We start from the raw sequence: 14,078 nt of genomic DNA, 5'->3' as shown, positions 1-14,078 counted from the left end.
AGCTTTTAAATTGTATCTCGACAAAAAATTTGTAATTTTCATGATAACGAAGTTCAAAAGTACAATTTTAGCTATGAAACATTAAAATGAATGGACCTAACGAAAAAAAGCTAGATGGCGATTGTGAAAATCAAACAGTGGCAACTCTATAACACAATTACCATTGAATTGTTTTTACGAAATTGGACGAATATTAATTTTCCGGTAAGCACTCTCGCTTATTTACCCCTTCTATCTTATAACCAGATTTTATAGGGGAACTGAAGATGTTGCGGAAATTAGGAAGACTGGTTGGGCAGCAGGTGGGTCAGCAGGCACGTTTTACAGCTTACCGCACATTCTCTTCGACTAACGCGCTGCGAAAAGGTATGTCGGCAGAAAAAAGCCGGTGACATAATGTGGGGCATATTTAGCGACCCTTACACCTAATCCATTCCAGATCCTACGCCGCAGAAGGCGGATTCAGCACCGCCACAGAACATCCTCATCGAAAAAGACAAGAACATCACGCTGATTGGTATAAATCGACCGCAGCAGCGCAATGCCATCGACTCACTCACCGCCTCGCAACTTTGCGACGCCTTCTCCCAATTCGAGGCAGACGACACTTCACCAGTGGCCGTCTTGTACGGTGTAGGCGGTTCCTTCTGCTCCGGCTTTGACATCCTTGAGATTAGCACCGACGAAAAGGAGGAGATAAGCGTGGACATTCTTATGCGGCCAGAGGGTTCCGTAGGTCCCACCCGGCGACAAATCAAGAAGCCAGTCGTTTGCGGGATCAATGGCTATTGCATAGCCAACGGTTTGGAGTTGGCCCTCATGTGCGACCTGCGCGTCATGGAGGAGTCCGCTGTGCTAGGATTCTTCAATCGCCGCTTTGGTGTCCCTATGCTCGATGCCGGTACCATTCGGCTGCCGGCCATGATTGGCCTGTCCCGTGCTTTAGATTTAATACTAACAGGACGTCCGGTCGGTTCCCAAGAGGCCCATGATATCGGTCTAGTCAATCGGATAGTGCCCACGGGCACCGCACTTGGCAATGCCCTAGAACTGGCCACGTGCCTGGCCAAGTTCCCGCAACGTGCACTCATCCACGATCGCAACTCGGTCTATTCGAGCGCTTTCGAAACGTCCACGTTCCACCAGGCGGTGCAAAACGAGGTGATGTTTACTTCCCGTGAAATAATCGAGGACATGCAGAACGGCATCAAGTGGTTTAACCAGAGTAAGTTGCTTTACTTTACTGCTAGTTTGATCTCTACATTTTTGTATCTTTCTTTTAAGCGTTCAAGCCAGACACTACACACTCATGGCTAAAACGGGATCGCTCGATGGCCGATTGGGACGATGAGGAAGTTGCTGAGGCCGCTGCTCAAAAGGAGAAACTAAAGCAGGAACAGGAAGCAGCCCTGGCAGAGGCTGAAAAACAAAAGCAGGCCGAAAAGACGCAGAAAAAGTCGAAAAAGGCCGAAGAAAAGCATGATGAAAGCGCGGATAGTAAAGATCCTAAAGCAACACCAAAAGAAAAGTAGTTGCGCCTTATCCAAACAAAATTATCTGTCCCAAGTCATTTAATTTAATTTTGTAAATAACGCATTCATAAGCAGTTCCAAACTGAACCATTCGACCTTGCTAACTTATTCAAATACATTACTCTAATCGGAACAAAGTGTTACAGTTTAACTTACTATAAAATCTTAAACAAGAGCGTAAGTTTTAAAAGCTTTTGAGAGGTAAATTACGAATATTTAACGCCATCGTTAAACTTGACTATTGGTTAATACGAGGAGCTAGCACTAAGAGTTGCAATTGCTTTTTAATTTAATTCCTTTAAATGATTGAATGTTCAGATCAAATTCTTGTCATTGCGCAAGTTAATCAATAAATGTACTTCTAGTACATTACTTCCTAGGTATGGAAAAAGTGTGGCAAACACATTTAAACAAAATTTGTTCAGCAAGTAAAATGGTTAATGCTGCACTATTTTTTTGTAGTTTTTTTCCTACTTTGCTTTACGATCTCTAAGTCTGACTTAGACCCTTGGAACTACATGAATTTCGATTGAAGCCATTACTGCAATACATAAAAATAGCTTTCCCCAGCTTATTCGCTAAAATTTTCTTTGCTGCCGCCTTTCAACAGGTGTTCCAAAGATAATCAAGAATCAGTATACACTTTTAGACCAGGGAACCTGATAGCCAAGAGCATCAATATGTGCAATTAATCAATAAAAGTACCTATTTACACACAAAAATTGAAAGTCGCAAGAAAACAACAATTTAACTGCTTATTTATCAACGGTTTGCGACAGTAGTTATAGGTTTTGTCGATTATAAGTGATATTGCTTATCAAAAAAGAGATTTCTTGGCGGTGATCACGTTTAAGGTTGAGGGTTAATTTGAGCAGGTCGAAAGTGATAAGTCTAATCGGCATGTCTGTCGGAAAGTTTTGATTCTACGATGTCTGGAAATATATGGACTTGGCTTTCAGTAATTCTTCCTTAACTTCGAGCACATGAATGATAACATCGGCCAGGGCTTGGGCATTAACTCCGGCCTCCAGGAGTTCCAGGCAGAGGTCGAGGGCCGTTTTGGACAATCGGGTGTGAATCAGGGCCGACATTCCATGCAGGGCGATGTGCAGCGGTGGCGAAGTGTGCAAACGGAGGAAACTACCAGAGGCTTGCTGAAACATCGTCTTTAATTCCGGGTACTCGTTTGACTCAGTTCCTTGCGACATTGTTTTACTTATGATGTTTGATGGGTTGACAATTTAAAATATGAAGTAAAACCGAGTGGATACGGCAGTTAGGATCAGTCCCCCAGTTAGAGACACCTTGTTCCAGAAGTGAAAGCGTTTAAGATCCCTCATAGCCAGCGAATTCTCATGAAAGGACTCTTTTGACCACATGTGCTTATCCATGGAGTGCAGAGCGAGCAAAAGAACCAGCAGTCCGGTAGATAGCCTTACCCGAAAACGGACCATCACGAAGACCAGCAGGAGTCGAAGAAAGTATTTGTAGACGATGTGCCACACAATGGAGTCGAGATCCTTGCAGTTGAGGTATGTGATCAGTAGAAAGGATTCTACGGCCTGGCGTCGGGATTTCAGCATCAACATTAGGATCGCACTGATCAAGCCACAGAGCTCCATGTACCTGGGCAGACTCCACAGCACCGGATTGGCAGCCATTCGCAGGTGGGCAGCCAGCCAAAGAACTCCCGTAGCCAAAAATCTTCTTTTGAGGACCACAAGGAAAAGGGATCCCATAACTTGCGCCATTGCCAGAAGACTTATATAGACCCCAGCTACCCAATAGCTACAGTGCCAACTCATGGTCAGCGCAATCCTCTCCAGGTGCCAATGGTGGTAAGTGTGCAAAGCATCCGCCAGGAAATTCGATACTATAAGACAACGGGCCAAAGTGGCCAAAACAATTTTAAGAGCCCGCTTTTGATGTACTTCGAGGATAAGGGGATCGATCTCCATCATCATCAGCGGCTTGTAAAGTTATTTCCTTAATTCTTTTGGCAAATATAAAATGAAGTATTATTCATACAAATTTGTCGATTTAATGAGCTGGGATATCTTGATTAAACGGAAAACCAAATTTTGGGTAAACGGCAAAGAAGGATAAGCTGTTAAGCCTAGTTATGTTATGAATGCAATATACACTGGTTGCCCTTCAGTAAGTTAAGGTATTAAAAACAATTTACTCCAAAAACATTAAAACAAATGTTGATTTAATTAAAAAAAAGTCAAGTCAATAAAGGGCACGATGACGGCGTCATTAGAATTTCCCACATTTTTGTTAAGATTTTAGCCATTTTTGTGCAATACAAGTTTAAAATTTTGCTTTAGGTCACGGAAATTAAATAAATCTTTATTTAATGAGGGCTTGTTAAGATTAAAGGGATTTAGAAAGAATTTTTTTTAAAGAGTATAAATCAAACATTCCCATGTAATGTAAATGTAAAATTAACAATGTTTTTTACTTGTTAATATTTATCTACAAATGAAATGTTCAACTTTTGTCGAAATAAGATATGGAAAATTAAATAAAATTGGTTATATAAAAAATATAATTTTATTATTTTTGATAAAATATATACCCTTAAAGACTTTAATTAGCAATCCCTCGCAGGTTCAAAAGAAGATAATCAAGAGGATATCGATATCCATTAAACTCGCTATCGATATATGCCTGGCTTATAACTACGTGGAATTGTCATCGCAAAGACAGGAGGTTCTTTGGTTAAAATAAAATTGGCCATTAAATCTAATAAATATAATAATTTCCGGAAACTTGGATATCGTTTTGGTAAGTTCTAATTAATAGACACGCCAATAACAAACAATTTAATACGTTGTACGCAATTTTCGACACTCTCGTTATCAAAGATCTGAACTTTTGCCGGCGTTGATTTTATTGTCTAGCGTGAAACTGATTAGAAACATTTCCGATTATCAACTAATGGAAATTTATTTAATAGATTGTATTACTGTAAACAGTGCAATGCACCGAAAGTTGTTTACATGTGACCTTAGCGCGCGCACGCCCCGGTGACGTCACACCTCATGCACCAAGTCCCCAATGGTTTTAACCCTTTTCAGGGGCATTTCGAAGTACTACTAAAAGGTTTCAATCAGACCATAATATCAGAACAAAACACCCTTGCAAAAGGTTACCTATTGTTGGCAGGAATTTGCAATTCTTAAGAAGGACGTATGCAAATCTTATTACTTCCGTCTTCCTAGATTCTTTATTTTCTAATGGCTAGCGTTTTTTACACAAAAAAAAAAAAAACCAAAAAAATTAATCAACTGAAAATGCTGTTAATTGTAATTCATAATTCATAATTAGTTTTTTATGTAGATATCTGAAAAGTGGTTTGGCTTTATAAAAAGCAAAGAAATTATGAACATATAAAAAAGGGTATTCCAGCTAAGGTTTTTAAAATAAGTTAACAATTGACGTCCAAAGAATTACCACGTAAAGAATCAGATCTTGTGTTGAGATTTATAGATTGCGAACTATTCAGTATTTAATTCAATAAAAATCAACATGTGTGGCAATATATTCATTTCTACAGATTTGAAGCTCATTTTTTAACTGCGCACTATTAGTGCTTTGTTGTTTGATATGCATACATGTGTCAATATATAGTAGTATTACGCATATATTAACCCATATATGTTTATATATTTTTGCTAACAGTGCAGTGCCTTTGATAGGAGAAAAGGTCTTTGATAGAACTTTTCTGGGTTCTTTCCTAGTTGCAATCGTCCAAATTGTATTAATTTCTATACCCTTTAAAGATAATTTTAAGAAACTGTTTAATCATTTTCTTTTTATTTGGTGGCGGTGCATTTCAAAATTGATGGTGATTGCATAAATATGCAATTTTTTAAACCCCAGCATTTCGGAAAAAAACTCGTGTCTCTCTTAACCTCATCTTCTGAAATCTTTAAACAAAAAATATGCAAAGTAGCCTTCTATTTGTCCGTCTTCAGCGGAATATGTAAAGTTATTGGCCCAATGCGCGAGGAGGTTGGTCTTACTGACTTAACTGGTTTGGACCGACCAAAGTACGAGAACCGTAAAGCTCACTAAAAACAGATTATGAGAGCCCAGGTGTATTCATGGCTAAGGCATTATCATAATAGCCGGCAAACCCAAAAAAAACATCGATTAGATTGGGTAAAATTGTCTCAATCCTGCATCTGGGTGGATTCAAAGTGCGAAGGCTAACCTAATGCGGTGATCTGTAAGCCCTATTTTTAACTTTTGGTAATTGTGTTGTTTACCACCCTAATAGCAACTCAGTCCAAAACTCCAGCGTTTTATTACGGATTCAATTACTCACTTAGGAGCTAGGCGGTACTGCACAAATAGTTGGTGTCATTTCGCAGATGTTTACAATTTCACAGAGATTAGGAGGGAAGATTGGACTACGTGCATGCCGGTAATCTTGGGAACTCGGGGGGAAATAGCCACAAAATGCACACGCCGGCAGAGAAAAGCTCTGACGTTGCCTCGCCGCCTCACCTAATCGATTTGTTTTCGTTTTGGCAAGTGTGCGAACGGTTGGTCAGTTCAAATCGAATTCGTCTAGAGTGTGGACGTGTGCTGTTGGCACACTTTAGTGCAAAAGATTCAAATACCGAAGAGATCTACTGTTTTCGGACTGTGCTCAAAAAGAAGTTGAGGTGTGCCATTTTCGTAGAAGCAAACAGGTTGGTTTTCCAGCTGTACTCTGGTAGTGACTTGTTGAGCCATTGCAACAGGATTCAGTCATTCCCCGGACCAGTGTTTACGTAAATCGAGAAAAGTCGCTCTACGCAAGAGTTTTTTATTGCTTTTGGTTTACCTACGAACTCTACACTTGTGAATTTTATTTTGAGGCCCTCTGGCTCCACGATCAAGTTTATGTATATAGCGGTCACTCTTCGTTTGTCAAGGTTTCAGTTGAACGGTCACTGTGTATATTGGAAGGTTAGATTTTGGTAGGGTGAAATAATTTATGCCATGCGTTTGCAGTGCTAAGATGATATACAAATTACGGCATCTCCAGAATCCCCACGGATCATCGAAAAAAAAAGAATTGTAGGGCGTTTCATCAGAGTCGAAATCACTTTTTCAATTAGTCCAATACAAAAGCTTTTCAATGCTCTTGGAGTTTTGTACTTTAATGCGAAATTAAAATCCAATCACATTTGCAAGGGCACTCGAAAGTTCTGTACTCGACCCGACGCATTCGATTCTTCCGTGCTCTGTTTGATTTATCATATGAATTAATTTTTTCCTTTTTTGCATTTCAACTAAGCTGAGCATTTTCTCTTTTTTTTTACGGTGAATGAACTTTGACTGCAATTATACATGGGTACGCATTGTAATTTACCGCTTAAATTGCAAATTAAATGTTTCGAACTTTGCGAAAAATGATTTGTCACTGGCTATACTTACGGTTTGCATGTCCGGCGAACTAGTTTCACAGCAAAAGTCTATTTGTCAAACTAGGTAAAGTGCAAATATTCAATTGACAGATAAAATATCTAAACAAAGCGTCCGACAACAAAAAATAGGTTGTACTAATTACATAAGTAGTTGTTTCCAATCAATTTTTAATTTGCGTTTTTTTGAAAATAGTACTTCAGGTCAAATGATTTAGTATAAACATACTTATTACTGAATTGAGTTTTAAGTGTAAATATTTATTTTTTTATTTTATTTCGACCTAACAAGTATAAATAAAAATATTAACAACGCTCGAATTGATATTCCAAAGAAATTATGCAGCTTACTTTTTGTGAAACAAATTTATCTTTTTTTAACAATAACAATTTCTTAAAAATCTTTGCCATTCATTAAAAAAAAAATTTAACAAGGATATTAATTTGGTTCGTAAAACCTTTTGGTGGAATACAGTTTTTTGCGGTTAATATCTCAGTGAAGCATCACGCTTTTGCAACGTGATAACGGGCCGCAACACTACTTTACCCCACTCTTGCTCTCTTTTTATTGGCGCCCTCTCTTTCTCTCTAGTGTAAGCTCCCACGCTTTTAGCTCCGGAAAAAAAAATATGAAAAAATACCTAGCAAGAAATTGGCAAGTGGCGACGCAGCGGTAAATTTCAAGTTCAATGCGTTTTTTTTGATAAATGGATAAATGTTTGCTGGCTTTTTTGCCGGTTTTCATTCACATTGAAAATACATATTCATTTTATTACTCTCCCTTGGCTCCAAAAATAATCGGCTGTTTTGTTGACATGTTGGCGGCATTAGCTTTTTCTCTCTCCTTGTCCGACTATCTCGTGCCCTTTCTTTCGCCATGTTAAAAGCTTTCGCTTGTGATCTGCTGTTCTTACATTACAAATATATATATGTTTGTATGTACATATGTACGAATGCGGAATTCTTGTTCTTTTTACCCTATTTTGACATGCAGGGGCGTACAATGTCGACTATCTCCAGAGGAGTTTTAAGGGAACCAAATAATCAGAAAATGACAAGTTGCCAAAGGGCCAGAAACAATAAAATTCGAAAAAGATGAAAGTTTAAGAATTCCAGATCCCCCTTGGTAACGCCGGTGTTCGCACTTTCTTCTAATCGCTTTATTTTTTTGTCTATTCCCATGAGCATCGTATGATTTTTAAGCTCTGGCCTGACACACAGGTTCACGTGTTTAATTGGGTGATGTTCCCTGCCAGCAGGTCCGAAGTACATACTTGACTGCCCAGTATTGTGTGTAATAACTGGCTATCTGATGAAACCGCAATTAGCGGCTGATTCACATGTGATTGGATCGGAAGAGAGATAGCGATAAAGATATGGCTACGTTGCTAAGACCCAACAGGTTGTGTTAAGGGCGGCCAGCCGATTAGATTGGGCCAAAGTCCCCACGTCTAGACATATCAAAACCTAACCCTGACCTTAGCAAAATGCCCCAACTGGCCAAAATCTAATCTGCACACACCTGCAAAAAGCTTCACAGTGCGACTAATCTAAAAGCTTGCGAGCGAGCTTTTCGGCAGCTGCCGCCGCTTCTTCGGGGGAAACACATCCCCACATCAGATTTAAAACCTCAGTTAACCGAAGCGGCTTGTCATTAACTTGCGACAAATAAAACATATTTTTTGGTTGTAAACCAGGTACAACAAATAGGTGTCTCAAGTGCAATTCGTCGAATGTGGACAAGTGTTTGCTGGCGATTCACTTAATGCTGAATAATAGTTTGCAATTCTTGTTAATTTTGCAAATTCCGTGGTGCGCGAGTTTGTGTGTGTGTGTGTGTGTATGTTCCTGTATAACAAAAAGCACGCTAAAGTTGATTGGACAAGGAATTTTCCACAGAGCTTGGCTCTTAACCTTGAGCCAAGGTTCCCGTTCCCGGTGACCCACAAAACACATGTCCCAATAGTCCACCTGGTGCTTTTTTCCCACGCCGGCTTTTTCATTATTCATGCTGCGAATCCTGACACAAGGACGTTTATTGATTTTTTTTAACACCATAAGACGAGTTATAATTTGCATTAGGCGAGAATTAAATATCCAAAGGGTACTCAACTCGGCACCTCAAATCACTTCCCAAAAAGCGTGTCAAGTTCAGCTAGCTGGCTAATTGGCCAAGCCACACTAATTGCTATTTTGTTTGTTTCGTTACTGACTTGTTTTTTCTTCTCTTTTTATGTATTATTACTGACAGTTGATGCAAAATGCCGCCCAACGCCCAACAAGGTGCCCAGTCCATCACGGACTCGCTGATCGCCGCGGCTAGTGCCGCTGCAGATTCGGAAGTCAGTCCCAAGCTGCAGCAGGACTCCACCGGAGTGCTCTTCGAATGCGATGTGGAGACAACCGACGGAGGTCTCGCCAAGGACATCACTGTGTTGAAGAAAGCCGAGCGACGCCGTCTGAAGCTCGTATGGCGCAACATCATCGCCTTTGGATACCTTCATCTGGCGGCCCTGTACGGCGTCTATCTCATGGTTACCAGTGCCAAGTGGGCGACCATAGGTTTCGGTAAGTCCAGCGGGGCTTATCCATCTAAAATAACCTTTTTCGAGGCTAAATGCAAGGTCATTCTAATAAAAAAAAATTAATTACACAATTAGAAAAACACTTTCCTAGAAGAAAACTATTCAGTTTGAACTGATTTAACCTTTTAAGTACTCGCATTTTTCCATTAACTTTCTTAAATTACTGCGTAATATGTTGTTCACACATTATGGAAATTTTTGATGCTTTTAAAATTGCAATGTGAATTTAGTTAATCTTGGCAACCGATGTCATCTGGATGTCGCGTGCCGAACGCTTGACTTCTCAAGGGTTATCTATGGCTTTGGAACTGATAACCTTCATAAAGACCCATTTATGGTCACCCAGTCGATTGGGCTTTCCATAAATGCGATAATCTTTACGTGCTGATATTTGATATTTCGTCGTAAATCGGCCAAATCGGAGATAATTTTTACTTTTTTATAATTAAAAACAAATTTTTTTCTTATTATATTTATAGTTTTTTTTGTGCTATATAGTTAAATACAATAATACAATTTTTTGTGCATTACTAATTTGACTTTCTTTCTTGCAGCTCTCTTCTTATATTTGGTGTCTGGTCTGGGCATTACTGCTGGTGCCCATCGTCTCTGGGCGCATAGATCCTACAAGGCCAAGTGGCCCCTGCGCGTGATTCTGGTCATCTTCAACACTATTGCCTTCCAAGATGCCGCCTACCACTGGGCGCGCGACCATCGTGTGCACCATAAATATTCGGAGACTGATGCCGATCCTCACAACGCCACTCGTGGTTTCTTCTTCTCGCACGTCGGTTGGCTGTTGTGCAAGAAGCACCCGGATGTGAAGGCCAAAGGCAAGGGAGTCGATCTATCTGATCTCCGCGCCGATAAGGTCCTCATGTTCCAGAAAAAGTAAGTTAAATAAGGGTAATTAGAATTGTGCCGAAGTCTTACTGAAATGAAATAATTTACAGGTACTACATGCTCCTGATGCCCATTGCCTGCTTCATTATTCCTACTTTGACGCCCATGTATTTCTGGGGTGAATCTTTCATGAACGCCTGGTTCGTGGCCACCATGTTCCGCTGGTGCTTCATCCTCAACGTAACCTGGTTGGTGAACAGTGCCGCCCACAAATTCGGTGGACGGCCTTACGACAAGTAAGTGTTGAGGCCATAGAAAACATTCTGAACTACTGCTAACACCGTTTAATTTTACAGGCTCATCAACCCCTCGGAGAACCGCGCGGTGGCCCTCCTAGCCTTCGGCGAGGGTTGGCATAACTACCACCACGTCTTCCCCTGGGACTACAAAACGGCCGAGCTTGGCGATTACTCGCTAAACTACACCACCGCTTTCATTGATTTCTTTGCCAAGATCGGCTGGGCCTACGACCTAAAAACAGTGTCCTCTGATATCATTAAGAAGCGAGTTAAGCGCACCGGTGACGGCACTCACGCCACGTGGGGATGGGGTGACGTAGACCAACCTAAGGAAGAAATCGAAGATGCTCTCATCACATACAAAAAGACCGAATAGGCAGGCTGAGCTTAGCGCTAATAATGGGAGGGTAAAGCAGAAAATCAATCATATTAAATGAAAAAAAAGTAACAGAATTTTCCATTTTGCACTTGTCCGTGGAACCAATTTCCTAAAAAAGCAAAATAAGCCCATTTAATTAATTCTAAGATAAAACGTTGATTATAACTGTTTGTTGTATCTCGAAAACTTTATACCGTCTGTGTTAAACCAGCTCTGGAAATGTTTTTATTTCGCTCTGGAATTGCTTTTTAAAAGAGGCGCAAACTAACTTTGTATTTATACATGCATATAATTGCTTAAAACCTGGATATTGATGTACAATAGACGGCAATTGGAGCTTTTCATTCACTGTTATCTCGAGGACACTTTGGTATTTGAGAGAAACGTTCAGTTAAAAAATCTTAAAAGTTACACAAATAATGGAGGAAAACTTTCCGTTTCAATGAAAAAGAAATACCTGCAAATGAAAGATTTTAGTATTTAGCATAAGCCAAAAAGACAAAAAGAAATATCAAGGAACTAATATATAAAATATATAATAAACGATCGATGTTAGAATACTAAAAGGCACCTTCACCTATACATATGATATTTCTTTAAATGTTATTAAATAAAATGGGAAACGCCTCTGGGTTACAAATCCCAGTAGACTTTTCTATAACATAAAAACGTATAGGTATTTTTTTCGAACAGCACAATTCATTTATTTCTGTCGCACGCAGCCTCACAGACGTTCAAAACTTAAATCAAAATTATTGTGCTTGCTAAAAATGGATAACTTTCGTGTGCCTAAAAAAGTTAATCGGCATGTTCTCAAAGCTATTTCCGTTCTCCAATCGTCAAGAACAGATTTCGTCCGCTATGATAAAATAGTTAATCAAGTTAAGTTCCAAATGCGCTACCACAAGCCGGTTATCGATGTGGACGAGTTCATCAACGACTCTCTTACCAATATGCTGAACATGGGCTTACTGTCACGTTTGGGACGATCAAAATATGCAGTTAGCAGTCCAATTTTCGGGACTGTGGGAAGGGCAGTGGCCAAACCCAATACAAAAGTACCAGGTAATCCTGGTACCTCAAAACGACGTACGGTCCAGAATGCTGTAAGTGTGGGAACGTCAGGATCCTATTATAAGGATCATCAGACGAGATTAGAGCTAGAGTGTCTGTCCGTTTGTCAGTCCCTACGGACGTCGAGAACTACACTTTAAAATATTTACAGTGAACCCTAAATGGTTGTAGCTTAATTACATTGATCTATATTGTTACAGCGTTGCAAGCGGAGCACTGGTCGTTTAAATCCATGGAAGCCGGCGACCAAGCTCGTTAGCGATGACTCTTTATCTGGAAACGAGATGGAAAAGATTCGTAAGAGAATGCGCTGCAATACGAAGCGTATTATGAAAAATAAACGAGTAGTAACCTATCCGCAACCAGGGTGCAATAAGACCCGAGAGAATTCCAGTATAAAGATTCTACTCAATCCAAGGTTATCTGCCCATAAAGGACTGCGCATTATTCGAAACCTTCAAAAAGAAATTTGCGATGATTGCCTTCCATCGGTTTTGATGATTAATGTTAGAATGGATACAGATGAGGATCAATATCATGATTCGGATTCTTCGGCGACTTTAATTAGCTCTGATAGCTCTGCTAGTCATTCGTCTGGAAAGGAATCTGATGTTGAAAATGCTTCAGTGATTGGACTTTGTGGAAGTCCTTATGATATACGCTCTCTACAGGTGCCGCAGATAGAACAGCGAATGGAAGAGGAAATAGCGCCGGAGGTAGCAGAAGCGTTTGGACAGGAGGTTAAACATCAAATTGAACAGAAAATTGAAAATCAAATTGAACAGCCAATTGAACAACAAATTGAAAAGCAAATTGAACAGCAGATGGAACAGCAAATGAAAGATCAAGATAATCGGTCTTCATCGCGTGTTTCAGTCTTGCAAAATGACCACCAAACAGCTTCCCAAAAGGCCTCTTCTTTATCATCCATTGCAGCAGGCAAGGTAGTATCTGATGAATTACAAGACAAATTAACTAAAAAAAATAAGGGCGAAATAACTGAGAACAAGCTATCATTAATATCTGAAAAAGATTCTCCGAATCCCCAGGAGATACAAAACGAAATCTCCGAGGAAGCACAAACTTTAATATCTCGGGAGGAATTGCTCAAATCACGCTCGCAAAGTCCAAAATCTTCCCTATCTTTAGAAGTTCAAGGACTCTTAGAAGAACAAGGAACTTTTCTTGAAGGAGTTCAGCCTTTTATAACTGAAGAAATCGTAGGAACCCAAATTTCAAAATCCTTTATTGCCCAAGAAGCAATTTCTGAGCAGAAAACCGATAGCGCATTTAATTTTGACTTTTATAAATGATTTGAATAATAAAACTAATCGAGTACCCGCGCCAGCATCGATATATCGATAGTTGGCTTGCGTGACTTTTTTTGTAAAATCACATATGTGATTTGTGTATGTGTATACGTGAGGGGATTTCTCTCTCTCTCTTTCTCTGTTTTCGGTTTCTTACTGCTCTACTAAATGTAGGGCATATCGAATAATAGGCTAACCTCCGCCAAACAGGTTAAATTACGACATAGAAAATAAAAGGCTCACCTTGGATACTTATTAGAGGAAACTAATTTTATCCTTTCCTTTTTAAGCGCGCTGTTTCTAGAATTTTTATTTCACTTGGCTTTCTCGAATAATCGGTTTTACTTTTCGTTTATCGTTTGGGGAAACCAATTGCAGCGGAAGATTTCGAAATCGTTCGGTTTTCGATCTAGGGGAAATTTAACGACTCGACGAGACTGCCTTAAAATTATTCCACCATGGGTAGAGCATTTTAAAGTCGTCATGCGCGGGCTTTTATAATACTCTTTTTAGAGCACTGGCTCTCCAATTGTCTCCCTCCAGACTCTCTCGAATTATGACTAGCTACCGAGACTACCTTATAACTATTCTACCATGCTAAAGGTAGAGTATTTAAAAGTCGCCTTACACGGC

General features: G+C 39.8%; 5 protein-coding genes across 8 annotated transcripts; 3 read left to right on the top strand and 2 right to left on the bottom strand.

The window, feature by feature from the left end:
- The first annotated feature begins 82 nt into the window (after window positions 1-82).
- Window positions 83-1,669, top strand: LOC108087951 (probable enoyl-CoA hydratase echA8). The gene is made up of 4 exons (XM_017185540.1): window positions 83-204; window positions 256-366; window positions 440-1,225; window positions 1,285-1,669. Exons 2-4 carry the CDS (start codon window positions 267-269, stop codon window positions 1,530-1,532), a joined length of 1,134 nt encoding a protein of 377 aa, XP_017041029.1. The 5' UTR covers window positions 83-204; window positions 256-266; the 3' UTR covers window positions 1,533-1,669.
- A 604-nt stretch (window positions 1,670-2,273) lies between these two features.
- LOC122320762 lies at window positions 2,274-2,740 on the bottom strand. The gene has a single exon (XM_043209188.1). It carries the CDS (start codon window positions 2,738-2,740, stop codon window positions 2,456-2,458), a length of 285 nt encoding a protein of 94 aa, XP_043065123.1. The 3' UTR covers window positions 2,274-2,455.
- Window positions 2,741-2,773: 33 nt separating this feature from the next.
- On the bottom strand, window positions 2,774-3,594 carry LOC108087954. Its single transcript, XM_017185543.2, has one exon. The coding sequence runs from the start codon at window positions 3,494-3,496 to the stop codon at window positions 2,774-2,776; it is 723 nt and encodes a 240-aa protein (XP_017041032.1). The 5' UTR covers window positions 3,497-3,594.
- A 605-nt stretch (window positions 3,595-4,199) lies between these two features.
- LOC108087950 (acyl-CoA Delta-9 desaturase-like) lies at window positions 4,200-11,730 on the top strand. 4 transcript variants are annotated; one of them, XM_017185537.2, is made up of 5 exons: window positions 4,200-4,322; window positions 9,207-9,523; window positions 10,095-10,431; window positions 10,494-10,679; window positions 10,740-11,730. In XM_017185537.2, exons 2-5 carry the CDS (start codon window positions 9,217-9,219, stop codon window positions 11,056-11,058), a joined length of 1,149 nt encoding a protein of 382 aa, XP_017041026.1. In that variant the 5' UTR covers window positions 4,200-4,322; window positions 9,207-9,216; the 3' UTR covers window positions 11,059-11,730. The 4 variants fall into 4 exon arrangements, with proteins under 4 accessions (XP_017041026.1, XP_017041025.1, XP_017041027.1 ...); XM_017185536.2 differs by lacking the exon at window positions 4,200-4,322 and adding an exon at window positions 6,105-6,238; XM_017185538.2 differs by lacking the exon at window positions 4,200-4,322 and adding an exon at window positions 6,106-6,211.
- Window positions 11,731-11,800: 70 nt separating this feature from the next.
- LOC108087952 lies at window positions 11,801-13,532 on the top strand. The gene is made up of 2 exons (XM_017185541.2): window positions 11,801-12,167; window positions 12,336-13,532. Exons 1-2 carry the CDS (start codon window positions 11,832-11,834, stop codon window positions 13,446-13,448), a joined length of 1,449 nt encoding a protein of 482 aa, XP_017041030.2. The 5' UTR covers window positions 11,801-11,831; the 3' UTR covers window positions 13,449-13,532.
- Window positions 13,533-14,078: the final 546 nt, after the last annotated feature.

The sequence above is a fragment of the Drosophila ficusphila genome, unplaced genomic scaffold, assembly GCF_018152265.1.
Source record: "Drosophila ficusphila isolate 14025-0441.05 unplaced genomic scaffold, ASM1815226v1 contig_791, whole genome shotgun sequence".
In the NCBI taxonomy this organism is placed as follows: domain Eukaryota; kingdom Metazoa; phylum Arthropoda; class Insecta; order Diptera; family Drosophilidae; genus Drosophila; species Drosophila ficusphila.
Note: the sequence above shows the minus strand (reverse complement) of the source record. Positions and strands in the feature narration are given on the sequence as shown.

Excerpts from the sequence above, each read along its gene's own strand:
- LOC108087951 (XM_017185540.1), top strand. The coding sequence starts at position 267 with ATGTTGCGGAAATTAGGAAGACTGGTTGGGCAGCAGGTGGGTCAGCAG. Across the intron at positions 367-439 it reads GACTAACGCGCTGCGAAAAG|ATCCTACGCCGCAGAAGGCG; the intron begins GTATGTCGGCAG and ends AATCCATTCCAG. Across the intron at positions 1,226-1,284 it reads CATCAAGTGGTTTAACCAGA|CGTTCAAGCCAGACACTACA; the intron begins GTAAGTTGCTTT and ends CTTTCTTTTAAG.
- LOC122320762 (XM_043209188.1), bottom strand. The coding sequence starts at position 2,740 with ATGTCGCAAGGAACTGAGTCAAACGAGTACCCGGAATTAAAGACGATG.
- LOC108087950 (XM_017185537.2), top strand. The coding sequence starts at position 9,217 with ATGCCGCCCAACGCCCAACAAGGTGCCCAGTCCATCACGGACTCGCTG. Across the intron at positions 10,432-10,493 it reads GTCCTCATGTTCCAGAAAAA|GTACTACATGCTCCTGATGC; the intron begins GTAAGTTAAATA and ends AATAATTTACAG. Across the intron at positions 10,680-10,739 it reads GGTGGACGGCCTTACGACAA|GCTCATCAACCCCTCGGAGA; the intron begins GTAAGTGTTGAG and ends TTAATTTTACAG.
- LOC108087952 (XM_017185541.2), top strand. The coding sequence starts at position 11,832 with ATGGATAACTTTCGTGTGCCTAAAAAAGTTAATCGGCATGTTCTCAAA. Across the intron at positions 12,168-12,335 it reads GACGTACGGTCCAGAATGCT|CGTTGCAAGCGGAGCACTGG; the intron begins GTAAGTGTGGGA and ends ATATTGTTACAG.
- LOC108087954 (XM_017185543.2), bottom strand. The coding sequence starts at position 3,496 with ATGATGATGGAGATCGATCCCCTTATCCTCGAAGTACATCAAAAGCGG.